The sequence below is a fragment of the Lutra lutra genome, chromosome 10 (assembly GCF_902655055.1).
Source record: "Lutra lutra chromosome 10, mLutLut1.2, whole genome shotgun sequence".
Lineage (NCBI taxonomy): Eukaryota > Metazoa > Chordata > Mammalia > Carnivora > Mustelidae > Lutra > Lutra lutra.
In genome coordinates, this window is record NC_062287.1 from 114,410,626 (window position 1) to 114,436,486 (window position 25,861).

Below are 25,861 nucleotides of genomic sequence, written 5' to 3' on the forward strand. Positions count from 1 at the left end.
CGGAAGTCAGGTAGGACTCTCCCTACGCCCGTTGGCTTGGCTGCCACACTCCAGTCAAATGCCAGCCCCTAGCGAGATTCCAGGGCTAGCCAGACTCCGGGGCCAGCATGCAGGTGAGTCCAGCGTGCGGGGGTCCACACCTGTGGCCGGGCCACGGCCCTCCCCCGCCCTGCTCCACACCTGTGGAGCCCTGCCAGGATTACCTGGAAAGTACCTGTGGGGGTTCCCTGTAGCCCGAAAGGCTGAGGGGAGGGTGGCCAGAGCCCAGACAGAGTCCCTGGGCAGGCTGGGGGTTGGAGCAAGACAGAGGGCAGCTTTCCTCCTGCCCAGCCAGGGACACTGGGGACCCCAGGTCAGGCCCTCTGCTCCTGTGTGAGACAGAGATGAGAAGAGTGTGTCCCTCCCCAGAATTTGCAGCTCTGTCCTGCAAAGGGAAAGGGGGCTCTGGCCTCCAGGATGGGCTGACTTAGGGTTGGGGAAGGCCCAGGGTGGCCAGCTGAGCCCTCTGCTCCCTCAGTCCTCCCCCAGGCAGAGGTTGGGGGCTGACTGGGGGGCTGTTGGGTTCTGATTTGGGGGGCAGAGCAGGAGGCTGTGGACCCCCAGGGAAGCAGGCAAGAAAACATCCTAGGAAGACATCCTTTCTCCCCTCTGCCAAGGAAGAAGCCATCCAGGCTGGGGTGGCTGGTTGGCCCTGGTTGGCTCTGGGAGGAGGCACGTGCTGGGGTGGAGAGTGAAACCAGCCTCCCACTCAGCTTCCCCAGGGCCCTCCCAGGTGTGGGCCAAGCAGGTGGCCTCTCTCTCTACCTTCGCCCACCGCCTCCTCAGCCTGCCAGACCCAGCTCTGGCACCTGGCTGCTCAGGTTGGCCTATGGCCAGACCTCACTCAGCCTGAGCCCTGTCAGCCCCTTCCTTCCCTGCCAGTCCCAAGCTCAGGTAAAGGACAGACTTGGGGGTGCCTGGGGCAGGGGGGCAGCACCTGGTCTGGTTGAGGCAAGGAATCAAGGCTTTGAAAGGGACATGTGCAGGGGCGCCTGGGTGACGCAGGAGGTTAGGCACCCGCCTTCAGCTCTGGTCATGAGCTCATGGTCCTGGGATCGAGCCCTGCACTGGGCTCCATGCTTGACGGAAAGCCTGGGGCCCTCTGCTTGTGATCTCTTGCTCACTCTCTCCTTCCTTCTCTCAAGTAAAAAAAAAAAAAAAAAAAAAAGAAAGAAAGAAAGAAAAAGAAAGGGACGTATGCCGATGTAGGAGCAGACAGCAGGGAGGAGGACTTGGGCCTCCAGCCCCGGGCTGGATCTGAGCGCGCCCTTCTCTGCTCCAGTCCCTTCCACGGCTCCCCATGACCCCCAGCGGACTAAGTGCCCCAGCTGCCCCAGCAGCCTCCATGCCTGGCTCCTGCCGACCCCCAGCCTCACCTTCTGGCCGCTCTCTTGTTCTTTATGCTTCTGCTAAGCTCAAATGCTGAGTGCTGAGTCCCCAGGAGTCCTCACTACCTAGTCCTTGAAGGTGCTGAGTCCTGAATTTCTGGGAGGTCCTGAGTACCGGGTCCTGGACACTGATTGCGTGCTACCCCTCGGGTCCTGTGCATGCATATTTTCATCTCCCAGGAATGCTGAGGGAGCACGGGTGGGCTGCTCTATGTCCACACACTTTGGTGGGGGCAGGAGGGTCCCCTGCGGGATGAGGAAACTGCAGGGTGCTCATGGGGCCCAGCCAGAGGTCACAGTGTGACCTCAGGGTGAGATGAGCCATGGGCAGTGAGGGGAGGCCTCAATGTGCTCCTTTGGCTGCTGGGGTAATGTCACACATGTGTGTTCCGTGTAGACCCTCTGCTCAGGAGCTGGGGGACAGTCACGTCTGCACAGCAGTGTCCTCAGCCCCACTGGGGATGGGGCCACACTGGGAAGGGATGGACGGGGGCAGGACTCCCCCAGCTCTGCCCCTTCATGTTCTGTGCTGTAGTGGAGGGAGTGTCTCCTGGGGCCTGCAGTGTCTCCAGGAATCCCCTCATTGGGAACTAGTGGGCGAGCCCCCTGGGACTCTGGCCTGTGTTAAGCCCTGGGCTCTGGCCCACTAGGCGTGTGGCCTGCAGGGGGGTGGACTCTGGAAGGACTAGAGGGAGAACAATAGGGTCTCCCAGTCTGTACCCCTCATCTGTGCAGGACCTTGCCTGAGGCTTGCACAGGGCAGGGAAGGCTGGGATTTCCAAGGCTAAGTGTGTCGGGACAGCCCCTGTCCCTGCCCTGGGGGCTGGGAGCCTAATGGGTGCACATAGCACCGTGGAGGTAGAGCCTGGGGGACGGATACGCAGGCACCCCAGACTCCTTGCTTCAGGGAGCACTGAGCAGTTGCCTTGGCTGGAGGTGGGGACGAGGTCCCCATCTGTAAAGGTCTCTCACCCTAGAGAACAGATGGACTGAGGGACAGCCTGATCCTGGAGACTGTGGCTGTGGCCATGGCCCACAGAGGGGATCTGTGTGCAGCAGGTGACCTTGGGGATGGTGAGCCCAGAGTACATGGGGAGCAGATTCTCAGCACCTGGTCCTGGTCCGGCTGCCGGGAAGGGGTGGCTGGACTGGAGCTGGTTGGGGGGGGCGGGCTGTGACCTGGCTGTTCCTGTGGCTGCCTGCCCGTTGCCGAGGGCTGACCAGTATACACAGGGGTCCCTCTGTGCAGTGGCCAAGATCCATGGTCAGTGCCCATCACATACCTTCAGTGGCATCACTCTCCACCATCCAGATCACATGCCAACCCTTAGAGGAGGTCAAGTCAGCCCTTCCCCAGAGGCTCTGGGTAACTGTTCCGAAGGTGTGCAGTGTCTCTGGTGGGGAAAGGAGTGGTCCGGATCAACAGCTCACCAGGCCCAGTGGCCTCATTTCTGTGACCCAGTTGGTGCCCACCTCCCCACCACTGCTGGGCCTTGGAGGGATGCTCTGGGAGAGGCCCTTCTTCCCAGGCTCCCTCGCCTGCCTGGATCCCTGTGTCATTCCTTCCCACCCTGGGCTCCCGGCTCCCTCCCCTGCTCGTCCTGGTCTTCAGCCTCAGGCCCATGCTGATGCTGGGGTCTCTCCTTGCTGTCTCTGCTGGAGGAGCTCAGTTCGGGGCTGGGCAGGGAGACAGGGAGAGCCTCCTCCAGGTCCGAAGTCAAGCACATGAGGTCTTTCCTGCCCATCGGTGGCACTCACCAATTCCCCAGGACAACACTTACCAAGCCCCCATGGTAGGCAAGCCACAGGACCCGACACTGGTGACCTGAACGCCCTCCTTGCGTGCTATGGGGACAGAGGCACCTCAGCCCAGGGTCCCCCTGCCATCCTGCAAGTCTGTGAACAGCGGGTTTCTCCTCCTCCTCTGGCAGGAGTTTTAGAATTGATGAGCCATGCGGGAGCGCCAGAGGCCTTGGGGCACAGAGCAGCTGTCTGTATCAGGCCCATCTTCAGAAGACCCTGGCACCGGGGGGCTTAGATCCTGCCGTCCCATGGCGGCATGGGACGCCATTTTCTGTCTTCTGCAATTGGGACAGAGGGAGAGTGGGCAGACCCAGGTCCCATCCTGGGGCCAGTAGTTGCTGTGCCTATGGGTGTGGCTGGGGAGTTGGACTAGGGTTGCAGGTTTTGAAGCAAATAAAAACCAGATACCCAGTTACATTCAATTTTTACATTAAAAATCTCTTTTTTAGTACAAGTGTGTCCCATGCCACAGTTGGGACATACTTATACTACAAAGGATTTGCTGTGTATCTTAAATTCAAGTGTGACAGGGCAGCCTGCTTCTTAGCTGGCTGCCCTCCAGGCCAGACTGGCTGGAGCAGTCCAGGGAGGCTTTCTGAAGGAGGCAGGCCTTGAGCTTGGTGGAATGTGGTTGTGGAGGGAAAAGGGAGTAGCTGGGCGGTTCAGCGGGGATGAAGTCCTGTCAGGGGGAGCTTGGAGAGGAGACCCAGCCACCAGCTGCTCTGAGCTCCCAAGCCCTGGAGCAGGGGTGGTGGCCTGGCAGGAGGCCATGGCAGGAGCCCAGTGCCCACGGAGGGGCAGGCAGGGCCAGAACTTACCAGCCTAGAAGGCGCGAAATGGGGTGCTCTGGTGGGCCCGCCCCCCAGTGTGTCAGCCGCACCCTAGCCCTGGGACTCTGGATCCCTGTGCCTCCCGGGAGAGCTGCCAGCTGGGAAGCGAGCCGGGGACCCTCTCATGGGTGCACACAGCGTGCCCAGCGCTGCACTGGGCCACGGGGTGCTTCCTGCAACCAGGTGGGGAGGGGCGGGCAGGCCTGAGGGCACACGGTGTGGGCAACCTGGGCTCTGGGCTCTGAAGCTGGTGTCTCCTCTTCAGCCTGTGACCTGACCATCTGTCCTTGTCCCCTACGTCCTGCACCGCCACCCCTCAGTGGCTCAGTGCCCCCACAATGGGGCCCAGGGCACTGTGGGTCAGCCTCACAGCCTGCTGTCTGCCTACGTGCCAAGAGTGGGCGAAGCCTGAGGCCCCTGCCCCTATCCCCACTTGTGTGGTTGTAGGACAACTGGGAAGTGTAGGAAGATAGCGGGAGGCTTTCTTAACCCTCTGCCTCACTCCCCCTCACGCCACAGCCCCATCGCCCCGGGGCTCTGGTCAGCACGGAGAGCCCCACCCGGCCGCCTGGACTTGGATGGCACCAGCTTTGCCACTGGCGTCCTTGCCCTGGACCCGGGTCTGTGCAGGATCCCGGACGGCATTTACCTTCACGTCTCCCCAGCCTCCTCCCATCTGTGACAGTCCCTCTGTCCCTCCTTGTTCGCCCCCACCTAACTCTTGAGTCTGAGGCCTTTTCAGCTGAGAAAGGGCTCTGTTTTAGGGAGGGGGCTACATACTACCGGGTTACAGCCTATCGGCGGCGGCGGGGGAGGGGGTCACAGCTAAATGATATCATGGAGACCTGGACCTTCATCACCTGGGGCGGGGGCCATCGCTGGGCTTCTCTCCCCGCCCACACGTTCTTCACTGGTTATGAAGCCCACGAGGGCAGGTCTGCAGGGAGGAGGCGAGGAGAGGCCAGGACTCGTGACACCCGTCAGGGCTGTGCCAGAGAGTTGGACAGTGGCACGGTGGGAAGAGGCTTGGAGGCTGTGTACATAGCTGGTCCCTTTGTTAAGGCTCTGCCCCCGATCTCAGCACCCGTCTGTCTGTCCTGGTGCACCTACAGCACTTACTCCTGCAGGAGTGTCCCTGGACTTCCTTTTTCTAAACTCAGACCCGTGTCCCGTGGGTCCCTGGGGGCCATGGGTGGCGGCTGCCAGTCCTCCTTCCTGCTGGGAGGTTTTCTGCTGTGCAGGGCTGCGCGGTGCCTTCAGTCCTCCAGTGGGAATTAGGATTATTTGCACGATTTTTACATGAAATAAGCTACTGTGAGGACCTTTCCCTTGTGTTTGGGGCCGGATGGGCCGGGCTGGGTGGTCTAGGATGTGCGGTTCTGTCTCCCCAATTCGTGCATGATGGGGAGTCTGTTTTGACTTCAACGCTGTCAGGCCACTGACATGCCTGTGACTGAGAGGGCAGAAGGTGACGGCTCCGGGCCACTGACCTGTAGCTCTTGCTCTCCCACCCTCCACTTCTGTGAGGCCCTATTTGCTGCTTGTCTCTTCTGAAGGATTTCAGGAGCTCTTTGCTGATGTTTCTTTCTTTCTTTTTTTTTTTTAAGATTTATTTATTTATTTATTTGACAGAGAGAGAGAGAGAGAGAAATCACAAGTAGGCAGAGAGGCAGGCAGGGGCAGGGGGAAGCAGGCTCCCTCCTGATCAGAGAGCTCAATGTGGGGCTTGATCCCAGGACCCTGAGATCATGACCTGAGCCGAAGGCAGAGGCTTAACCCACTGAGCCACTCAGGTGCCCCTTTGCTGATGTTTCTAAACAGATCTTTGTGGGAGTCACCCAGGGCCTCCCCGCCCATTGCCCTCCACGGTGTCCTAGCACTGAGCCCCAGCCGCACCTGGAACTACCTATTATTCTCTTGTGGTCCTGCCCCCCAGCTTTGCGTTTCCCCCTTGGGGCTGGAGCACTGGCCCAGGAGGTGCTGTGCTGCTGGCCCCATCCTGTCCTCCTCTACCCTCTGCCCCCAGGGAGAGGAGAGACTCAGGATCCTGACTGGGACTGAAGGCGACAGCTTCCTGCTGATGGAGATCAGGCCTGGGGAGGTGAGTCTCCCCCGGGGCCCCAGCCAGACTCAGTCCCACCCTTGGCCTGTGCCCTGTGCCAGCCCCAGCCCTACTCGTCCTTCCTCCAGACTGAGGCCCCTGAGCGGTGGGATTATGTCCTCGTGGCTGACCGCTGCACCCAGAGAAATGCAGAGCAGGTCCGGCGGCAGCAGCACTTCCTGGAGGAGCTCGAGAGAAAGGGCTTCCATTACAAGGTGGGCTGGCAGAGGGCCTGCCTTGGTGTGGAGCAGGGGGCCAGAGCTGCTGGGGTCAGGGGACAGGTGTGTCCTGGGGAGGGGTCTGGGGACAATGGCTGTGGCCTTGTGCCCAAAGTAGAAGGGACAGGCCAGTGGCCATGCACCAAGGGGGGTGCTTCCAAAGTGGAGAGGAGGTCCCCAAGCTCCCTCCCACCCCCAGATGATAGAGGACCGTGAGAAGGTGTTCTTTGGGATCCGAGCAGACGGCAGGATCTTTGACCTGTACCACACTCTCCTCATGGAGCCTGAGGGTCCTGCCGCCAGAGTGCAGCCCACCAGGCCCACCCCCGTCCCAGCCACCACCAGGTGAGAGGCTGGGCAAGGACTGGGGCCAGGAGGACCGCGGCCCTCCTGTTTCTGGTCCACAGGACTTGCAGGCACGGTGTTAGGTCAGAGGTCCCAGGGACAGAGCTCTGTGCCTCAGTGTCCATGTCTGTCTGTGATACGGGATAAAGACGGTTCTCGCTTCATGGAGTGTTCTGAAGGTTGCATTTGACCACGTTCCCTAAAGGGTGGGCAGGGTTTGGACAGGCCAGGAAGATCTCCCGGCTGTCTCTCCTCACTTTGTCCTGTCATCTCCCCAAGACCTGGAATGTGGGTCCGGACCTCCCCGCTCTAGACCAAATGTCCCTCCACAGACATCTGTCCCCGGCCTCCCACACACCCAAGCCTCTCCTCTCCAAGCACCTCCTTTTCCCCACTGATTGTCCAGCCTCCAGCACCGCCCCACCCACCCTCCCCCCATCCCTCCTCTGTCACCTGCCTCCCCTCTGCCCAGGCCCCTCTGAGCTAAGCTGGGGCCTGGTCAGTTGCAGACTGGCCAAGAACGCTCCTGGAATTCGGATATGGGGGCGGAGGACTCCTGCGAATGCAGAACTGGCTGGTCTTTGGGAGGTGCAAGTGGTTGGTCGTTTAGAGGCACCTTGGTGGGGGCTGGGAGGAGCAGGCTGGGGAGTGTCCTGGGACATTAGAGGGACCATGTCTTACAGGAAGATGTTCTGGAGGACTGTGGCTCTGCAGTCAAATGTCTGGCTGTGCCACTTCCTGGCTCTGTGGGCTTGGGCAGGTTCTCAACCTGTCCGAGCCTCCGTCTCCCCATAGGCAAAATGGCTCACAGGCTATGAGGATTTATTTGTTCATTTAAAGGCCTAGGGTGTGTTCTGGCTGTGTGGGGCCTCCAGGTGGGGGGTATGATGGGGGGGGTCTCGACCCAGTATCTGGGAGGGGATGGTGCAGGACCCAGCACTGCGAGAGGAGGGCCTTCCCCCAAGGGAGCCCCATCGTGGAGTCATGGGGCAGCTGGCCCCAGGAGGACTCAAAAGGGTCAGGGGAAGAGCTCCCTGGTGAGTCCTAGATTCTGGGCTCTGGCCAGGCAGTCAAGGCAGGCAGGCTGGGGGCTCCACCAGGACACAGAGGGGCCTGGGACCTGGCCAGATAGAAGGTGGGGTCCACCCAGGTCAGGCAGAGTCAACCTGAACCAGCTCTTGTGTTCCAGAATCCGCATTGTCAACTTTGTACTAAACAGCAAGACGGCTACTGGTGGTAAGGACAGGATGGCAGGTGGCCTATGCAGCGGCGCCCCGGAAGGGGTGTTGACATGGGGAGAGCAGGGCAGGGCTCCCCCTCACCCCTGCTCCCCTCTGACCCGACTCCCTGTGACCACCAGACACGTTAGAGGATTTGTTGAAGAGTGGTGTCTTTGAGACCAGATTCGCCCTGCACAAGGTAAGGGGTGGCCCTGCCTGGAGAGGGCAGGAGGCCCGGACAGAGACGGAAGATCTCACTGTCTGTCCCTGGTGCTCAGGGGGAGGAAGGCCTGAAGAAGAATTGGGCCCGGTGGAGAAACATGGTCCGCTGCCAGCCCATTGATGACATCAGGTGAAAATGCCCCCAAAATCACCCGTGCCCCCTGCAAACAGATGTGTCTGTGCTCCTCGGCCAGACACACGGATGCTGTGCACCCCTCGCCCCCACCCGTGGCACACCCCAAGCGGGCACTGGCCGGCGAGGCACCCGGGTGGGGCTGGCCCTGACGGGTCAGCTGTGCCCCCAGGGACTACTTTGGCGAGAAGGTGGCCCTGTACTTCGCCTGGCTCGGCTGGTACACCTACATGCTGGTGCCCGCTGCGGTGGTGGGCCTCATCGTCTTCCTGAGCGGCTTTTCCCTGTTCAACGCCAGCCAGATCAGGTGGGGATGGGGGCGTGGCCGGGGCGTGGCCCGAGCGGGCGGGGGCGGACGAGGGCGGACGAGGGCGTGGCCTGCGCGGCCAGGGCGTGGCCGGGCGGGTGGAGCGGGCGGGGGCGGGGCGGTCTGGGGAGAGCCGCCCCCAGCCCGGTCCTTGTCCCCTCAGCAAGGAGATCTGTGAGGCCCACGACGTCCTCCTGTGCCCTCGCGGCGACCACAGCCGTAGGTACCAGCAGCTCTCGGACACCTGCACCTTTGCCAAGGTTTGCCGCCCCGGGGGCTCGGCTGCAGCCTGTCTTCCTGGAGGAGGGGAAGCTGAGGGTCTGCCCCTGCAGAGCTGGGCTCCCCCTTCCCGGCTCGGGCAGGGCCGGCCGCAATAGGTGCGCCCCTCTGCGCAGCTCACGCACCTCTTCGACAACGAGGGCACCGTGGTCTTTGCTATCTTCATGGCTCTGTGGGGTGAGTCGGGCGCTTGGGGGGCAGCCTGGGCTCCGGGGCCATCCTGCCCCCTGCGCCCATGGCGCCAGCCGCAGGAACACGTGGTGTCGCCTCTTGGTTCCGTCTGCAGCCACGGTGTTCCTGGAGATCTGGAAGCGGCAGCGCGCCCGGGTGGTCCTGCACTGGGACCTGTACGGGTGGGACGAGGACCAGGTGAGGCGGTGGGGTGATCCAGGGGCCTGTCTCCCGCGGGGTGCAGGTGTCCCGGCGTCTGAGGTGTGTCTATGCCCTCCACAGGAGGAAATGGCGCTTGAGTTCATTAACTGCCCTGATTACAAGCTGCGGCCACACCAGCACTCCTACCTGAGAAGCTCGGTCATCCTCGTCCTGTCTCTGTTCATGGTACTCCCGGAGAACCCGGAGTGGGGCTGGAGACCAGGGCCGGGGACAGCCGACCTGAGGAGCCCTGTCCCGGCTGGCCCTCCACAGATCTGCCTCATGATTGGCATGGCCCACCTCCTGGTGGTCTACCGTGTGCTGGCTGCTGCCCTCTTCAACTCCGCCTTGCTCTTCCAAGAAGAGCAGGTGACCACGGCCGTGGTGGTGACCGGGGCCCTGGTCCATTATGTAGTCATCCTCATCATGACCAAGGTGGCTGGGTGGGGATGGAGGGGGTGTGGGGGAGGGCCTCCCCTGAGGCCCAAAGTAAGCCCTCTGTTTTCTGGTCGTCCTGCAGATCAACAAGTATGTGGCCCTCAAGCTTTGTGACTTTGGTGAGAGGAAGGACCTGGGAGGAGGGCAAAAAGGGACAGGAGGGTTCAGGGCTGGGGTCTTGGATCCCCAAACAGGGGAGGGAGCCCTTCCTGCTGCCTCTACCGCCTCTCCCACCTGGCAGACAGGTGAGGGTTGCGGGTGTCCCTGAGTTGTCAGGAGAGGGACAGGTCAGGGATAGGTGAGGGACAGCCCCACGTCTCATTCTAGAGCAGCCCAGGACTTTCTCAGAGCGCGAGAGCAAGTTCACAATCAAGTTCTTCACGCTCCAGTTCTTCGCTCACTTCTCGTCCCTCGTCTACATCGCCTTCATCCTGGGCAGGTGAGGCGGCCTCCCTCCACCTCGTGCACCGTCTAGTCCTCCCTTTAAAGTGGGGATACCCGCTCATCTTCATTCTCAAACTCATGCTCGGAGCAAGCAGACACCCAATATAAACACGTGTGGGGGAATCCCACAGGGACGCCAACTCTCTATTCCCCATCCCCAGAGGTGACCCCATAACCATTGTGTGGGTCTTCCCAGAATTTTTCACACATTCAAGGACACACACACACACCTATTGACATACAGCGTTTTGTCCTGAACATAATTTTATCCTCTCATGGTGCTGAAACGTACTATGGGCATGGCCTATATATGCATGGGGGTGAGGCCTCGTTTTCTTTCTTTCTTTTCTTTTTTTTTTTTTAGATTTTATTTATTTGACATAGAGGCACACAGAGAGAGGAAACACAAGCAGGGGGAGCAGTAGAGGGAAGAAGCAGGCTTCCTGCTGAGCAGGGAGCCAGATGCAGGGCTCAGCATGGGGCTCCATCCCAGGACCCTGGGACCATGACTTGAGCCGAAGGCAGATGCTTAGTGACTGAGACCCCAGGCGCCCAAGTCCTCGTTTTTAAAAAACCACAGCATGAGCCTTGGCTTGCGGGATGCGCTGGGGTTTATCCGTTCAGGTGGTGGACGTCGGGCTGATTTCCGATGCTGGGCCTGGTAAAGCTGCTCACAGGGACTTCCCCTGCTCTGTCTTAGAAGTGAAATGAATATTTTTTTGGTTTAACACATTGAACTTTGTTCTGACGAAAATAATTGCTGCATTTGTTCTTTCTGTGTATTTGCTTAAATTGCAAAAGACACACGCATATTGCCAGTGAATTTTAAACTCCAGCGGAACCTTAAGCCCAAGTCCTCCAAGCATGTTCAAAGGCATGAGGCAGTCCCCAGACCCCGGCTGTCCTTGGAGACGCCCTCTAGGTGACCGCCCCTCCCCTTGGGGCTGTGCGGCACTGTTCGTCCTGGGAACCACTGGCTCTCTGCCGTGGAGGAGACTCCCGGTTTTCCAGGCGCTTCCTGAGGAGGGGTACGGAGGGAAGCGGATGCTCTTTCTGAGGGCCTGACGGAGCCTGTGCTGGAGGCACAACCCTAATCTCAGGGAGGCCGTCCTCCGAAGCCTCTCAGCGGGGTGTCTTGGTGGGTCTTTTCCCCTGGGCTTGCTGGAGCAGTTCTCCTCTCCCTCTGCCTCCTCAGCACCTATCTTGGTCCGGGATTATCTCCACCTCCACACAAGCATCCTGTCCCATTCCTTTCAAGGAATGTTCTTCCCACCATGCCCCACGACCCATCCTCCCTGCTCCTGCTTTCCTCCTCCCGGATCCTGCTCGAGCCTTCCCCGATGCCGGCTTCTCCTCTTCTCCCAGCCTCTAAATGTCGCAACACGCTGCTATCTATTCCCAGGACTGCAGGCGCCATCTCAAACACCATCTAGACCCACCAGTGAGGCCCGCACTCCTGTCTGCAGACCTCTCCCTGGAGTCCAGACTCCCAGGTCCAGCTGCCTCTCAGCTCCCCTCAGATGCCCTTTGGGCACCCCAACCTTACCGTGCCCACAGGCTTGTCCTCAGTCTCCCTCCTCCACGTGGCAGCTCCACCGTCCAGCCCAGAACCTGGGTCCCCCAGGCTCCCCACGTCCCCTCTGGCCCCATGCGCATGTTTGCTCCCTGTCTCTACCACAGGGGGCACAGGGGCTTGATGTCCCTGAGTTAGTGCCTGCGGCAGGCCTGCCGTGTAGACTCAGTATCAGTCACGTGGAAAGAAACTCTCAGGCACTTGCTGGGCCTGGAGCCTTGGGTCCCTCAGTTCCAAGCGATTCTTATACATCTAGTGTCTTCGGTTCCCTCTGCTCCCGTCTCTAGAATTCTGTTTGTTTGCAGACCGGACCTTCTGCATTGACTATCTAGTTTCCTTTGCTTTTTTTCCCTCCCATTTTTGTTCCAGATTCTGTGAGTTTTTCTCGACTCTGTTTTCCAGCCCTTTGACTGTCACGCTTCTATGCTCTTCCTTCCAGGGCCGCTCGGCACGGTTCCTCCATGGTGTCTGCTTCGTGGCACCGGGACGCCACGGCTTGTCTTCTCTGAGGATCTTGCCTCATTTTTCCCTTCTATTCTGGTATCACTTCTGTTTCTTCCAAGCTCCTTTTATGCTCTTTTTTTTTGGGGGGGGGTCATGCACTTTCTTTACTTGGTCTCTGATTTTGGTGTTAAAGGCTTTCCCTAGATGTCACTTGTCCATAATTGAGAAAGGCGTGTGCCAGTGGCTTTGCTCTGGGCCACATCTCTCCCGTGAGGACCTCTTGCTCTGTCAGTCCCTCGACTCTTGCCTGGAGGCAGAAGGACACTTGTCACTGTTGGTTGGAGCTCAGCTGGGGAAGGGACAGTGCGGGGTCTCGGGGTCCTCTGGCCCAACCCTGCAATCCGACTCTTCAGTGGTCCAAGCCCCTAGAAGTGAGCCTGTCTTCCTGACCGTCGACCACAAGCCTGACTTCTGGTTTAATATAGTTTGTATTTTTTATCATGTAATGGAAAGTAGGTGATTTTAAGCTATGTGCATAGTTTCAGTGGGGGGAAACTGAGGCCACTCCTGACAGGCCTTGTCTGGAACCTGTCTGAGCCTGTGGACAGCTGGACTTTCACCTGTGCCCATGTGTGAGTGCGTGTGCAGGGGTGCGTCTGGGTGTGGGCCGAGATTCCAGGACACAGCCTCTGTGTCCCCGCAGCGAGGCACTCTTCCCTTCTCTCTACTGCCCCACTCCCCCTTCTCTTCTTCTGCTCCACCCCACCCAGTCAGAAGCCTCGTCCCATGCCCCTCCTCCAGCCTAACTGTCCTTCCTAGGATCAACGGTCACCCCGGGAAGTCTGTGCGCCTGGCGGGGCTGTGGAAGCTGGAGGAGGTCAGTCTGTCCTGGACACCTTGCTGTTCTGCCACTCACCTCCCTCCCCACAAGCCTCCCTGTCCCGCAGCCCTGCCTCCCACACCTGACCTCCAGCCCTGCCCCCACAGTGCCATCTCAGCGGCTGCATGATGGACCTGTTCCTGCAGATGGCCATCATCATGGGCCTAAAGCAGACACTCAGCAACTGTGTGGAGTACCTGAGCCCGTGAGGACCCCCCAGGGCTGTTCCGGTGCCCGCCTCACCCCGGGGAGCCCTCGTGAGCACAGGCCATCCACCCCCAGCACCCTGCCCTGTTCCCCACTTGTTCTCATCGCCCCTTAGGTGGCTGGCTCACAAGTGGCGCCTCATGCGGTTCAGGTTGGGCCGTGCGTCCAGGGAGCCCGAGCTCAGGGACCTGTGGTGCAACTACCTCCTGAACCCAGTTGGCACCTTCAGCCTCTTCGATGAGTTCATGGAGATGAGTACGTGGGGTGGCCGGGGCTCGGGCCCATCAGCAGCCAGTTGCAGGGCAGGTCCTGGGGGCCTGGTGGGCGGGGGCAGGCAGTTGGGTGCGGGGTGTGCCCCGCAGAGCACAGTGACCATCAGCCTCACCCCCCCAGTGATCCAGTACGGCTTCACCACCATCTTCGTGGCCGCCTTCCCGCTCGCCCCGCTGCTCGCGCTCTTCAGCAACCTCGTGGAGATCCGCCTGGACGCCATCAAGATGGTCAGGCTGCAGCGGCGCCTGGTGCCCCGCAAGGCCAAAGACATCGGTCAGGGGCCCGACTGGGTGGCAAGGGGCACAGGCCCTCTGGCTGGGTATGGGGCGGCAAGGGCTGCTGGCACCCGATCATGCCGGTTTCCTTGAAATGATCTCTCTGAGACAAGCCCCCTCACTCCCCAGACAGCCCCCAGCCCTTCTCCAGGCTGGGAGTCGGCCTGAGGGGGCTGGTGCTCGGAAGAGGCAGGGCTGGCGTGCACCTTGCGGGAGCCAGCTGAAGGAACGGTGGCCCCCCTGGGGGCCCAGGCAGAAGAGCTGGGCTCTGAGATTAGGGAGCTGGAGGAGGGAGGGGTCCAGCAGCTGGGGGCAGGGACTAAGATCAGGACGATGATGTGGCTTCTGTCACCCAGACTGTCCTCTCTGAGATGGCCAGGTGTCAGGGAAGGGCAGAGGGGGTGGGATGCTGGATATGGGCAGAGGGAGAGATAAGTAGGAGTAGGAGGGGAGGCCCTAGTCTTAGGCCCGGGTTAAGGGGTTCTGACCCCGGAGTGGAGCAAACCTGGGGGCAGCTGAGGGCTTCAGGCAGAAGATGGGGGTCAGGGGAGACCTGAGCCCCTCCTGGTCCATGTCTGCCTCAGCAGAGGCTGCCGATGGCTGCCATGAGCAGTGGCACAGGCAGAGGTGAGCAGGTCCCCCCGAGCACTGAGCCTCCCAGCCTGGGCAGGAGGGCTGGAGGTGAGGCTGCTGGTGCCGGAGGGTCAGGGCTTGACGGGCCAGATGCCTCACCCCGCTGCTGTGGCCCAGGGACCTGGCTGCAGGTGCTGGAGACCATCGGCGTGCTGGCCGTCATTGCCAATGGAATGGTCATCGCCTTCACGTCCGAGTTCATCCCCCGAGTGGCGTACAAGTATCACTACGGCCCGTGCCGAACGGGGGCCCAGCCCACTGTTGAGTAAGGGGGCGCTGGGGGAGCCTCAGACTGTCTGGAGACCCCTGGGAAAACTGGCCCTGGGAAAACCCCTGGAAAACTGCGGCTCAGCCCTAGGGGACCCTGGGGGAAGGGCTTGATGCTGCCAGGAGGGTCTGCGGTTGTCATGATTCGGAGCATGGGGGTGGCCCTGCCCCCTATACCAGCCTGCAGACCGCAGCGGTGGTGGGACCCTGGTGGCGGAAGGAAGGTCCCAGAACCAGCTGTTCCCTGAGCAAACCCCACCAGAGTGACTCCCTCCCAAAGGCAGACCCTTGGGGCTGCTCCCCAGGAGACGACAGGAGAGTTTCCTTACCTGGCGCCTCCAACCCTCCAAGGGTCGGCTGTAGCTACAGACGGGTTTCCAGGCCTCGCCCTTGGACGGCTCCCCGAAACTCCTGTGGGGAAGGCCGGCGGGGGCACCCTGAGTCCCTTCCCTTCCCGGCCCTCTCGCTTCTGTGCTATGCATCACCCTGCGAGCCTGAAGGGGCCACACTACAGCCCTCACCTGCCCCTGCTCTCCCTTCCCCCAGCTGCCTCACAGGCTACGTCAACCACAGCCTGTCTGTGTTCTACACCAAGGACTTCCAGGACCCCATCCAGACGGAAGGCTCGGAGAATGTGACCCAGTGCAGGTTTGGATCTCCCCTCCCCCACGGGCATCCTCAGATGATCTGGCTCCTGACCTCCGTGACTTCCCCACCGCAGGTACCGGGACTACCGCAATGCTCAGGACTACAGCCTATCAGAGCAGTTCTGGGTCCTCCTGGCCATCCGCCTGGTCTTCCTGATCCTCTTTGAGGTGGGCCAGCCCCGGGGGAGGGGTCGGGGGTGGGCAGCTCTCTCTAGCCACACCCCGAAGCCCCTGCTAGGTGGGTCCTGACCTCTCCAGCCAGTCCTTGTGCCCTGCCCCCCAGCACGTGGCCTTGTGCATCAAGCTCATCGCGGCCTGGTTCGTGCCTGACGTCCCTCAGTCCGTGAAGAACAAGGTCCTGGAGGAGAAGTACCAGATGCTCCGGGAGAAGATGCAGTGCGGAAGCAGATCTGATGGAGGGAGGCAGACTGGGGTGCCTGGGGGCTGGAGGGAGGGCCTTGGCCCCGACCCCCAACACGCCCTTCCTGCCTGCAGCTCCAGCTCCAGGAGCACAGAGGTGTAGCCCGGAGCCCGTTGGGAGACGCCAGTGCCTCCTGCTGCTGCCCCGCTCACACCATATGTCGGGGTCCCAGGAGGCTGGTGTCCATGTGGGCAAGTCTGTGTCTATGTGGGGTCTTGGAGGGCCAGTGTGTGTGTGAGGTGTTTGTGAGCAGCAGGCTGGGGTCTGCGAGGCCGGTTCCGTCTGGTAGGGCTCAGATTTGGGACAGCCCTGACTTGAGCTTGAACTGACCCCTGCCACCCACAGAACTGGGGTGGGGGTGCCTCTAAGCGGCCACAACACAGGGAAACCAGCCCCGTTTTCTGAGCCTCCCTCTGACTTGTGGGACCCAGGTCCTGCCCCATCACCCTCCTTGACGGCCAGGGGACCCTGACCCCACCTCTCTGGCTCCCCTCTGTCTACAGAACTTTCTAGAGTAAAATGAACACTTTTTCTGTTGATTCTGGGCCACTGGTGGATTGTGTCTGTCCTCAGGGCTAGATGGGAAACTGGAGTCCAGATGGGGAAAGGTCTGGAATGTGGTAGTGTCCTGGTCCTCCTCTCAACATTCCTTGGGCTCCCAAGTGAGGGGTGCTTTATTGAGGTCCTACCCTCCCCGCACTTGGGGTTTGGGGCAGGAGTCAAGGCAGGCTTCCTGGAGGAAGAACTGGGGAGGAGGGGCAGAACCACCAAAGGTGCCCCTGGGGACAGTGGAAACTGTGAGGAGTCCCTCGGGTCCAAGACTCTCCGGCTGGTCGGGCTGGTTGGCCCTGTGCCCCTAGGCGGGGTGGTTGCAGCTCCGAGGCTTCCTGACGCCTGCGAGCAGGACAGTCTTAAGGGCCAGACTTGGGCGCAAAGGGGGACTCTTGGGTCCGCCCTCCGGCCCTGGCTCCTGGGCGGGGCTGCACCTGCCGCCGCCGGGCTCGTCGCCGCTGCGCACCTGGCCCAGGTGAGACGGCCCGTCCCCGCGGTCGCGCGAGCCCCAGCTCTTGGCTGCAGGTGAGTGGCTCAGACCCAGGGGGCTGAGTGGAGGTCGCTGGCTCCCGGGAGCCAGGACTGGGCTTGCAGCTTGGGAGCCAGGGTGCCCCTTGCCCAGAAGAGCCTCTGGGCCGCGGCGGGTGCGGTCCCGCAGGAAGTGGTTCGGAGTTCGGCCGGCTGCCCCCGTCGCCCGGAAGCCCGAGTTTGTCCGCGTCCCTTGGGCTGGCGGCGGGGCGGGGGTGGGGGGTGGAGGCAAGGGCCGCTTTTCCCGCTCCGCCCGACGTGGGCAGTGGCTTCCTCTTGACCTTCGCTCAGCGGAGGGAGGAGGAACGCCGAGGCGCGCGGGGACCCTCCCTCTGCCCGGAGCTCGGATCCGGGCCTCCCAGGGCCCGGGGGGTGCACCGAGGACCCGGCTGGAGCCCAGCGCGGCGCCGGTCGCCGGGCGGAGCTACTGTCATGCGCGCGCCCCTGCTCTCCGTGCGCGCTCCCGCCCTCCGTCTGCGTCCCAGACCCGCAGCGCCAGGCCTGCCCACCACCGGTGCTGCCCCCTTGCGCACCCCGACCTGTCATCCACGTCCCCCTCGTGCGCGCCCCAACCCGCCCTCCGCTCTCTGTGAGCGCCTCGGCCTCCGAGCTCCCTTCTCGCCACCCGAGTCCCCACCCTCTGCGCCTGCCCGCGACCAGCCTGCTCGCTGCACCTGCTGGGTGGGGGACTAAGTCTGGTCCTCCGCTCCGAAAGGCGGACAGCGGGAGGTGGGGTGTGTAGTGGAGGAGAACAGGGCCCTTGCGGCCCCAGGGGAGCGGGACGGAGCCCCTCGCCTGCGGGAGGCACCTCGGGGGCGCAGCGCGTCCCAGATGAGCAGGAGATGCTAGAGACGATGGGGTGCGAAGCAGCAAAGCAGACGGCGGCGGAGGGGTGGGCAATGGGGAGATCACCTCCCGCCGCGTAAGCGGGGGCGGGGGGCACAGCTCAAGCCAGGACGCACTCGGGAGCTGGAGCTTTCCAGGAACCATGGGCTGTGGGGCAGACTGCGGTGTGGGTGGGAGAGGGGGCTTGGATTCGGAAGAGAGGTTCGGGACAGTGCCTAAGGCCACATGGGCTTCTTGGCGCTGACCTTGGAGGGTGGGCCTGGAGGTGATTAACAACGGAAGGGAGTCATGGCTGCAAGCTGGTGACGCAGGGGGACACACAGAGCAGAGGCCACCTGGCAGGAACTCGAGAGGGGCTCTTTGCTTTCTGCCCCCGGGGGTTCCATGCAGGTCCCTGACGGCTGTGGGAGGTCACCTGGGCGTCAGGGCCCCAGGAGCACCTTGGAGGAGGGCTGCTGCCGGTGCTAGTGTACACCCAGGAAGCCGAGGCCCCTGGGGTGAGTGTGCAGTCAGGTTTTCCTGCGGCTCTGTGGGGCCCTGAACCCAAGACGCACCATCATTCAAGGTCTTGAGGGCCACGGGGGGTGGGGGGAGCTGCAGAGCGCCACCAGGACAGGGTCAGACTGAGGACACAGGAAAGCTGATATTGAAGAGGACCCACTGCTGGGCCTCTGAGCCTGGGCAGGTGAGAACAGGGCCAGGGCCTGAAGGGGACCCTTGCGCGATCTCTGTGGGTGGTGATACCAGCCCCCCTATTGCTGGGCCTTGAGTCCCAAGTCAGTCTGGGCGGGGAAGTCAGTGGTGACAAAGGGAGAGGATGGCTGCCCTCCACCTGGGCTCAGAGCCCAGGAGCCTCTGTCGAGGCCTTTCTCTACCTCCTTATCTGGAAAAGGGTGTGTGTGTGGGGGGGGGACTATCCTCCCATCCCAGCCCAAAACTAAGGTCCATCTGATACCACAGCCCCCTTTTAACTGCTCACTGTTGGGGACTCTATGGGGGAACTGGATGGGGAGGGGGCCCAAAAGCTCTGCTCAAGGCCCCATTATTGGCAGGAATTTGCGCAGCGCCCTCCATACCCCGGCAGGTCACAGCTCAGACACACTGGCGTGAGGGGGAGCAGCCCACAGGCCCCCACCAGCCCGAGGGGAGCATCGCCGGCAGCGTTCGGGAAGCCGGCCACACTGTCCCACTGGGTCTCCTCGTGTGGGCACAACACATCCCCCTGGGTGTCTCCTTGGGAGCACCCCCACCCACATCCCCCTGGGCTCCAGCCCCTCTGCAAGGCCCTGTCCACCCCTAGGCGGGGCCTCGGGAAGTCTGATGCCTGGGTGGGCTGGGGTGGGCCCCAGAGGAAGGAGCCGCTTGACTCAGAGTTACAGGAAGAAGCAAGGCGGGCGGGCGGGGCGAGAGCCACTAACAGCCTGGGGGGTTGGTGGCTGCCTGGGTGGGGTTTGGGTCTAGGAGAGGATGTGACTGCAAAGCCAGGAAGCTACAGGGAAAGTTCTGATTAACACACACACACAAACAAAAGACAGGTCCTCTCTGTGCTCGGTGATGTGTCCTGGTGCTGTGGTGTCGCAGACCGGGCTGGGGGCCCTGTGGAGCAAAGAGTTTGCCCCCAAGCACACGTCAATGACCTCAGTGACCGACATCCCCCCCCAGGAGGAGAGACCCGGAACCAGGTGACTTCGCGTACTCCCACAGCAGCCCCGCCGCCCGGCGTGAGCCTGGGCACTCATCCTCGGACACCATTCGAACCCCAGGCTGGTCCTCTGAGGCAGGCCTGGCTGAGGGGAGGCCCGCAATGTGTGTGGGCATGGTATGTGTGTGTCCATCAGAGCAGGGCGGGCAGGAGGCTGTCCGGAGGCCACGGGCCACAGGCCACAGGAGCAGGGGCCGGGCTCAGGGACGGTGTGTGCCGTGTGGGGTTCGTGCAGATGCTGGTGGCTGCGCACCTGGTGGGAGCTGTTGCAAGGATGTGTATTTGTGTGTGTGTGTGTGTGTGTGTGTGTGGCCACGGTGCTGGTGTGGGGAGTGTGCATGCAGGTACACACTCCAAGACAGGAGTTTAGCACAGCTGTGTGTGGGGAGAGGGTGTGTGTGCATGGGGTGTGCAAGAGAGATGATGTGGGGGTGGGGTGCAGGCGGGGGTCGCCTGTCCCTGGATGTGTCATTGGGCCTTAACTTCCAGGAAGGTTCAAGGTTGCCTTTCCAGGGGTTAGGGCTCTTCTGAGCTTGAAGAGGTGGGAGGGCTGCTGCAGGGGTTTCCCTGGGAGCTGCCCAGCTGAGGGCATGTCCTTCTGGGCACCCTGGGGTGGGGTATGTGGGCTGCCCAGTGTTCCACAGCCCCCCAGTGGACTGGTTCTCCTGCTTCGAGGACCCTCAAGACTGTGCTTCACCGGGGGGCTTCTGGAAGGAAACCCCTCACCACTTCCCCGGCTGATGCTCCCCAGTTCCCAAGGAGATCCCATCCCAGCCAAACCCAGGGCTTCTGGCTGTGGCAAGGCGGGGCCAGGTCGGCGCGGTGTCATCACGCAGAAGGAATGGTGGGGAGGCTGAGACTTATCCCTGTGAAGCCCCGGGGCCTGTAGAGTGGGGAGGATGGCCTGCGGCAGGAGTGGAATCAGTGCTCTATGAGAACCTGCTGGGACCCTTGGGGGAACCTGGGCACCTGGGAGGGGGTGGCCGCAGGGCTCCGGGGGTCCAGGAGGGAGGCTCTCCGTGAAGGCTCTGACGCTGGGGGTTTGGGCCCCTCCTTCCAGCACCATCACTGCAGAGCTCTTTGTGTCAGGAGGCATGTGTGGCTGCTGCGCAGCTGGATGGGGAGTGGTCTTAGCCCCCATGTAGGACAGAAGAGTCACCTGTGGGTGGGGTGGGGGCTGCCCTTGGAGAGCCAGACAATGTGGACAAAAGTCTTTGGTTTTGGAAATGACAAACGGGTGAGGGGATGCCAAGAGGAGGTGGGACCCATGCGATCTGTCGGAGCAGAGTCAGTCCAGCCAGGCCCCCGCTGTCCCCTCCTGCTTCCATGATTGTGTCCTGGCTCGGCCTTGGGGGCTGCTATGTCCACACAGCCACACACACGGACAAGGCTAGGACAGAACCCTACAGTGAGATTGTGGCTCAGAGTTCAGCAGCTCACACTTACCGCGTGGGGATGGGCAAGTTTCATAGGCCCCCAACCCCTGCCACGGCCTGGGTGAGCACGGCCCTCCCTGTGTCCCTCCTTGTATGTGGCACCACCATCCCAGGGGATAGTGGGAACACAGCCACCTCCCACCTTCGTGAGGGCTGCCAGGGTATGCCTCTGTGGTCCCTCCCTGGGCCCTCATGGTGGCCCTGGGACAGGTGCAGTGCCATCCAAGGGCCCCTCCCTGCTGTGCCCGCTCCAGCCCTGGGCGACGTGTTCCAAGTGATGCTGTCTGTATGGGCGTCCCTAGCATCGGGAGGCCGCCGGTGCAAAGTTACATGTTAACTCACCCTGTTCTTGTTTAACTTCCTCCTTCGGGATGGCAGCAGCCTCTGACCCGTTCTGGTGCCCTGACTGACCATCCACAAAGACAGAGAGTGAGTCTCGCCCGGCCCCCCGGGGGACTCGTCTGCTCATCCAAGGAGCCCCGTGGAACCGGGGGGTGGCACCAGTGACCAGCCTACCTCGAGGAGGCCCCAGCCAGACCATGGCAGGTAGATGGGTCAAAGAGGGACAGGCACGGGCCCTACTTCCCCCTCCTGTCCCTCAGGCTGGTTCCACGCTGTGACATTGCTGGGGCCCTTGGCTTGGCCTCCAGCCAGGGGTACAAAGGCTTACGCTTGCCCCTCCTACACAGCCCGAGGTCCTGACCCCATGGTTAGGACAGGCCTAGAGCTCTCTCTGGCCCAAAGCTTCCATTACCACGGTCGTGGGGGTCAGCAGAGCTCGGGGACACTGGGAATGGGAGCTGGTGGCAGGGCCCAGGGGCAGGATGGGTACATGTGGGCTGCCAAGAGACCACCCCATCAAGATGATGGGGGTCTCCTCTCATGTCCCACTAGGACTCTTCACCCTGATTTGAAAATCAGAACATTTAGGTCTCAGGGAGCAGGGCAAGCTTGCCCATGACCAGGAGGAGAGGGTCCTGGAGTCCCGTGCCCCCATTCCGGGTGGAAAGTGCTGGCCTGCTCAGCGTTCACACTTGGGGCAGCTCCCCCAGCAGAAGTGGCGGGGTAAGGGGGGCAGCACCCAGCTGCTCACCCGGGGTGGGTCTTGCAGCAGTCGGCCACAGAGTTACACAGCACATGTGGGCGCTGGGCTCATGTCCTGGCTGGGTGAGCAGCAGCCAGGTGGGCCCCCATGGGGCTGGGGGGGTCAGATCTGCTGTGACTCTGGCCCCCGCCTTCCAGCGTCCTCTCTGAGGACAGAGCAGCCACATCAAGAGCAGGCAGAACACCCAAGAGTCAGCTGCTCCTGGGGGAAGACAAGCCCTGTCCCCTGTGGGACCTGTGCACAGACATCTTATTTTTTTCCTGGCCCACAGACCATCTGTGGTTGGGGGGAGCCCAGCATTCCAGGCACGGCTAACCCCTGGGTCCTCTCTCTGTAGGCATCTGTGACAGGGCCCCTGAGTTCCTATCGCCAACTGGAAACCAGGCCCTGGAGCCTGCCCTGGGCAGTGTCGTGGCTCTGAACTGCACGGCCTGGGTGGTCTCTGGGCCTCACTGTTCCCCGCCCTCAGTCCAGTGGCTGAAAGACAGGCTGCCGCTGGGCAACGGGAGCCACTATGACCTCCATGAAGACTCCTGGTAAGAGATGGAAGTCCAGGGTCAGGTGACCACCCCGGTCACACCCACGGCCACCTGAACCCTGGTCCATAACCCCCTGGACATGGGCAGAGTGCCACTCTTGACACAGACTAAGGGTTAGTGACAGCAGGGACAGGGGGCCCCTGTGGACATGTACCTTGTAGACAGCCCAGGACCATGCGTACCAGCACAATCCTACAGCCTGAATTAGGCATTGACCCCCAAAATCCAGACCCAGGATCTGGGTGACTATCCTCAAACAGAGCCACACCCCCACCATATTCTGGCCACTTCTCTTAGCTAGCGGGGCAAGGACTGCTCGGGAAGCCCATGTCTGCAGCCTCTGTGGTTAAGTCTGATAGGTGGGGTCCAGGGGCATCCAGTGATGCTCTCAGGCCCCAGGTGAGAGGGCTGGGTCTGATCTCCCCAGGGTCAAAAACAACTTTTCAGAGGTGCTTGTGTCCAGTGTTCTGGGGGTCAACCTGACTCGTGCGGAGGACTATGGGGCCTTTACCTGCTCCATCCGGAATGTCAGCTCCTCCCCCTTCACCCTTTGGAGAGCTGGTGAGTGGGGTACAGTGGGCGGAAGGTAGAAGGGAAGCCTAGGGGGCCTGCGGAACCTTGAGGCTGGGAGGATGCTGGGTGGGGGTGGCACTGGTTCAGGCTTGTGGCTCTGTCCCCAGGCCCAGCAGGCCACGTGGCCGCGGTGCTGGCCTCACTCCTGGTCCTGCTGGTCTTGCTCCTGGCGGCCCTGCTCTACATGAAGTGTCGACTCAGTGTGCTGCTCTGGTACCAGGACGCCTACGGGGAGGTGGAGATGAACGGTGCGCGGGCCTGATGGGCAAGGAGGGAGCATGAGCTCAGATCAGGGTGGGCGAGCTGCCCCGGCAAGTGAGGGGTGGGCGCGGGTCTGCAGGTCTGCAGCGGGGAGGCGGCGGCCCTCCGCAGGCTCTGCCGAGCACACAGCCCCGGAGAGGGGCGAGGTGGGCAGAAGCGGGCAGGGCGGCCCAAGTCCAGCGCTGGAGAGACGGTCTAGGCGCGGCCCGGGGGCGGGTTGCGGGCGCGTGTGCCGGATCTGCGGGGTGCGGCTGCGGCGGGAGGGCCTGGTCCCCGCACGCACGTGGGGAGAGCTTAGAAGACGCGGGAGGGTGGGGGCGGTGGGCCCGGGCCTCGAAAGCGGAGCGCTGACCCGCCGCCGTCCGCAGACGGGAAGCTCTACGACGCCTACGTCTCCTACAGCGACAGCCCCGAGGACCGGAAATTCGTGAACTTCATCCTGAAGCCGCAGCTCGAGCGCCGGCGGGGCTACAAGCTCTTCCTGGACGACCGCGACCTCCTACCGCGCGCCGGTACCTCGGGCCCCGCCCCGCCCCGCCCCTTTCTGGGGCCGAGCCCGCCCCCCGTCCAGGCCCCGCCCCGTTTCGAGCCCGGGCCACTCCCTCCCTGGGCCCCGCCCCCAGGGCCCCGCCACGCCCCTCTCTGGGACCGAGCCCGCCCCCCGTCCAGGCCCCTCCCTGTCTCGAGCCCGGGCCCCTCCCTCCCCCATGGCCCCGCCCCAACCCCCCCACCCCCACCCCACCGCCCCGGCTCCGCCGACGCCCGGTTCCCGCAGAGCCCTCCGCCGACCTCCTGGTGAACCTGAGCCGCTGCCGGCGCCTCATCGTGGTGCTGTCGGACGCCTTCCTCGGTCGGGCCTGGTGCAGCCACAGCTTCCGGTGGGTCCCGCGCCGGGATGGGTGGGCCCCCGGCCGCGGCCCCCCTGACGGCCCCGCCCCCGCAGGGAAGGCCTGTGCCGGCTGCTGGAGCTCACGCGCAGACCCATCTTCATCACCTTCGAGGGCCAGAGGCGCGACCCCGCGCACCCCGCGCTCCGCCTGCTGCGCCAGCACCGCCACCTGGTGACCCTGCTGCTCTGGAGGCCCGGCTCCGTGGTGAGGAGAGGGCGCGGGCAGGGGCCCGGCGTAGGGCCGGGCGGTTCCGGGCTCCGGAGGGGGCCCCTCCGCGGGCCGCTGTCTGCTCTGGGGGTTTGGGACCGGGACCGCGACCGCGTGGGGGAGGGCCCTGCGGCCTGCTGCCCAGAAGAGGGGCCTCCTTTGAGACGGGAGCGCTCCTTCCAGGGGTGCTCTCTGGGGTGGCCAGGCTAACGGACCCATCCTGGCCCCCAGGCGCCGTCTTCAGACTTTTGGAAAGAGCTACAGCTGGCGCTGCCGCGGAAGGTGCGGTACAGAGCCGCGGAGGGAGACCCCCAGACGCGGCTGCAGGACGACAAAGACCCCATGCTCATCGCACAAGGCCGCGTCCGGGAGCGCGGGACCCTGAGTCTGGAGCAGGACCCCGACCCCGAGGGGGACCTGGGTAGGCTCCCCTGGCCCCACCCCTGAGCCGGAGAAGCTTGGTCTGGGCTGGGTGTGTGTGTGGGGGGTGGTCCACAGGGCTGAGGAGCCCAGACAGGGGTCCGGGTGGAGAGACTCCTCCCTGCAGGCCATAGCACACTCCCACTGCCTCTTTTCTGGGGGGCACTTGGGCCTGGGGCCTCCCTGGGAACCTCCAGGACCTCAGATGCCACCGTGGCAGGAGGGTGAGCAGGGAGGGACCCCCATGCGTGGGCCAGGCTGTGGGCAGCCCAGCCGGAGGCCTGATGCTACCCTCATCCCAGGTGTCCGGGGGCCCGTCTTTGGGGAGTCATTAGCTCCACCACATGCCAGTGCGGTCTCGCTGGGAGAGGGCCGGGGCAGTGAAGTGGATGTCTCAGACCTCGGCTCCCGAAACTACAGCGCCCGCACGGACTTCTACTGCCTGGTGTCTGAGGATGACGTGTAGCCCCCACCGGCCCAAACAGCAAGTGCTCCAAGGACCGCTGGGTGTGGGGTGGGCTGGGATCTTTCTCCTCTTAGCAGGACTACCAGCCCTGAGACCCTCAGGCAAGGGAGCTGCTCCAGTGTACCTCCTTGTGCCAGAAAATAAAGTCCTTTTAGATCCTGCCTGGGCCTCAGCCTCTCTTTTCCTCTCCTGGGTCCGGAAGGGGGTCTGCAGCCCCTGAGCGGGCACCCCTCACTTCCGTCTCCACCGTCAGTGTCCCTCGGGCTCCTCAACTCCGTCACAGATCCGGCTGTCCCTGCTGTCCTGTCGTCCATCCTCCCTCCTGAGCCAGCTCAGAAACGTCTCCTGTAGTAGCCTCTTTGATCTGTCTGCTTGGGGGCATGACTGTCCACTACCCTATTCTGATCCAGCCAGGTTCTGGGGGAGGGGCAGGCCCCTTACTCTTCAGGTTCTGAGCTTTTTTTTTTTTTTTCTTTTAAGATTTTTAAATTTATTTCACACACAGAGAGAGATCACAAGTAGGCAGAGAGGCAGGCAGAGAGAGAGGGAAGCAGGCTCCCCGCTGAGCAGAGAGCCC

At 62.5% G+C, this 25,861-nt stretch overlaps 3 protein-coding genes across 5 annotated transcripts; all 3 read left to right on the top strand.

The window, feature by feature from the left end:
- ANO9 (anoctamin 9) lies at nucleotides 1–16,298 on the top strand. Of its 3 annotated transcripts, none has more exons than XM_047692702.1 (24): nucleotides 1–113; nucleotides 6,087–6,161; nucleotides 6,251–6,376; nucleotides 6,579–6,724; nucleotides 7,914–7,960; nucleotides 8,085–8,143; nucleotides 8,223–8,296; nucleotides 8,472–8,606; nucleotides 8,770–8,866; nucleotides 9,002–9,062; nucleotides 9,172–9,254; nucleotides 9,339–9,443; nucleotides 9,531–9,692; nucleotides 9,778–9,814; nucleotides 10,023–10,134; nucleotides 12,976–13,033; nucleotides 13,144–13,241; nucleotides 13,359–13,498; nucleotides 13,637–13,789; nucleotides 14,542–14,689; nucleotides 15,238–15,339; nucleotides 15,413–15,506; nucleotides 15,622–15,734; nucleotides 15,834–16,298. In XM_047692702.1, the coding sequence occupies exons 1-24, from the start codon at nucleotides 108–110 to the stop codon at nucleotides 15,859–15,861; spliced, it is 2,259 nt and encodes a 752-aa protein (XP_047548658.1). In that variant the 5' UTR covers nucleotides 1–107; the 3' UTR covers nucleotides 15,862–16,298. The 3 variants fall into 3 exon arrangements, with proteins under 3 accessions (XP_047548658.1, XP_047548659.1, XP_047548660.1); XM_047692703.1 differs by having other exon boundaries at nucleotides 9,531–9,626; XM_047692704.1 differs by lacking the exon at nucleotides 10,023–10,134 and having other exon boundaries at nucleotides 9,778–9,785.
- On the top strand, nucleotides 16,298–21,288 carry LOC125079226 (uncharacterized). Its single transcript, XM_047692706.1, has 4 exons — nucleotides 16,298–16,836; nucleotides 19,348–19,504; nucleotides 20,063–20,200; nucleotides 21,202–21,288. Exons 1-3 carry the CDS (start codon nucleotides 16,358–16,360, stop codon nucleotides 20,126–20,128), a joined length of 702 nt encoding a protein of 233 aa, XP_047548662.1. The 5' UTR covers nucleotides 16,298–16,357; the 3' UTR covers nucleotides 20,129–20,200; nucleotides 21,202–21,288.
- Nucleotides 21,224–25,445, top strand: SIGIRR (single Ig and TIR domain containing). Its single transcript, XM_047692705.1, has 9 exons — nucleotides 21,224–21,369; nucleotides 22,266–22,464; nucleotides 22,895–23,028; nucleotides 23,148–23,288; nucleotides 23,670–23,813; nucleotides 24,077–24,179; nucleotides 24,245–24,395; nucleotides 24,630–24,819; nucleotides 25,121–25,445. Exons 1-9 carry the CDS (start codon nucleotides 21,363–21,365, stop codon nucleotides 25,282–25,284), a joined length of 1,233 nt encoding a protein of 410 aa, XP_047548661.1. The 5' UTR covers nucleotides 21,224–21,362; the 3' UTR covers nucleotides 25,285–25,445.
- Nucleotides 25,446–25,861: the final 416 nt, after the last annotated feature.

What these genes read in the sequence shown, in the direction of transcription:
- ANO9 (XM_047692702.1), top strand. An exon ending in TATCTTCATGGCTCTGTGGG is followed by an intron (nt 9,063 to 9,171) that starts GTGAGTCGGGCG and finishes TTCCGTCTGCAG; the next exon opens with CCACGGTGTTCCTGGAGATC. An exon ending in ACGGGTGGGACGAGGACCAG is followed by an intron (nt 9,255 to 9,338) that starts GTGAGGCGGTGG and finishes TGCCCTCCACAG; the next exon opens with GAGGAAATGGCGCTTGAGTT.
- LOC125079226 (XM_047692706.1), top strand. Translation starts at nt 16,358, where the DNA reads ATGGGGAAAGGTCTGGAATGTGGTAGTGTCCTGGTCCTCCTCTCAACA. An exon ending in GCCCCAGCTCTTGGCTGCAG is followed by an intron (nt 16,837 to 19,347) that starts GTGAGTGGCTCA and finishes ATCCCCCCCCAG; the next exon opens with GAGGAGAGACCCGGAACCAG. An exon ending in CCGCAATGTGTGTGGGCATG is followed by an intron (nt 19,505 to 20,062) that starts GTATGTGTGTGT and finishes TCCTGCTTCGAG; the next exon opens with GACCCTCAAGACTGTGCTTC.
- SIGIRR (XM_047692705.1), top strand. An exon ending in GACCTCCATGAAGACTCCTG is followed by an intron (nt 22,465 to 22,894) that starts GTAAGAGATGGA and finishes TGATCTCCCCAG; the next exon opens with GGTCAAAAACAACTTTTCAG. An exon ending in CGGGGAGGTGGAGATGAACG is followed by an intron (nt 23,289 to 23,669) that starts GTGCGCGGGCCT and finishes CGCCGTCCGCAG; the next exon opens with ACGGGAAGCTCTACGACGCC.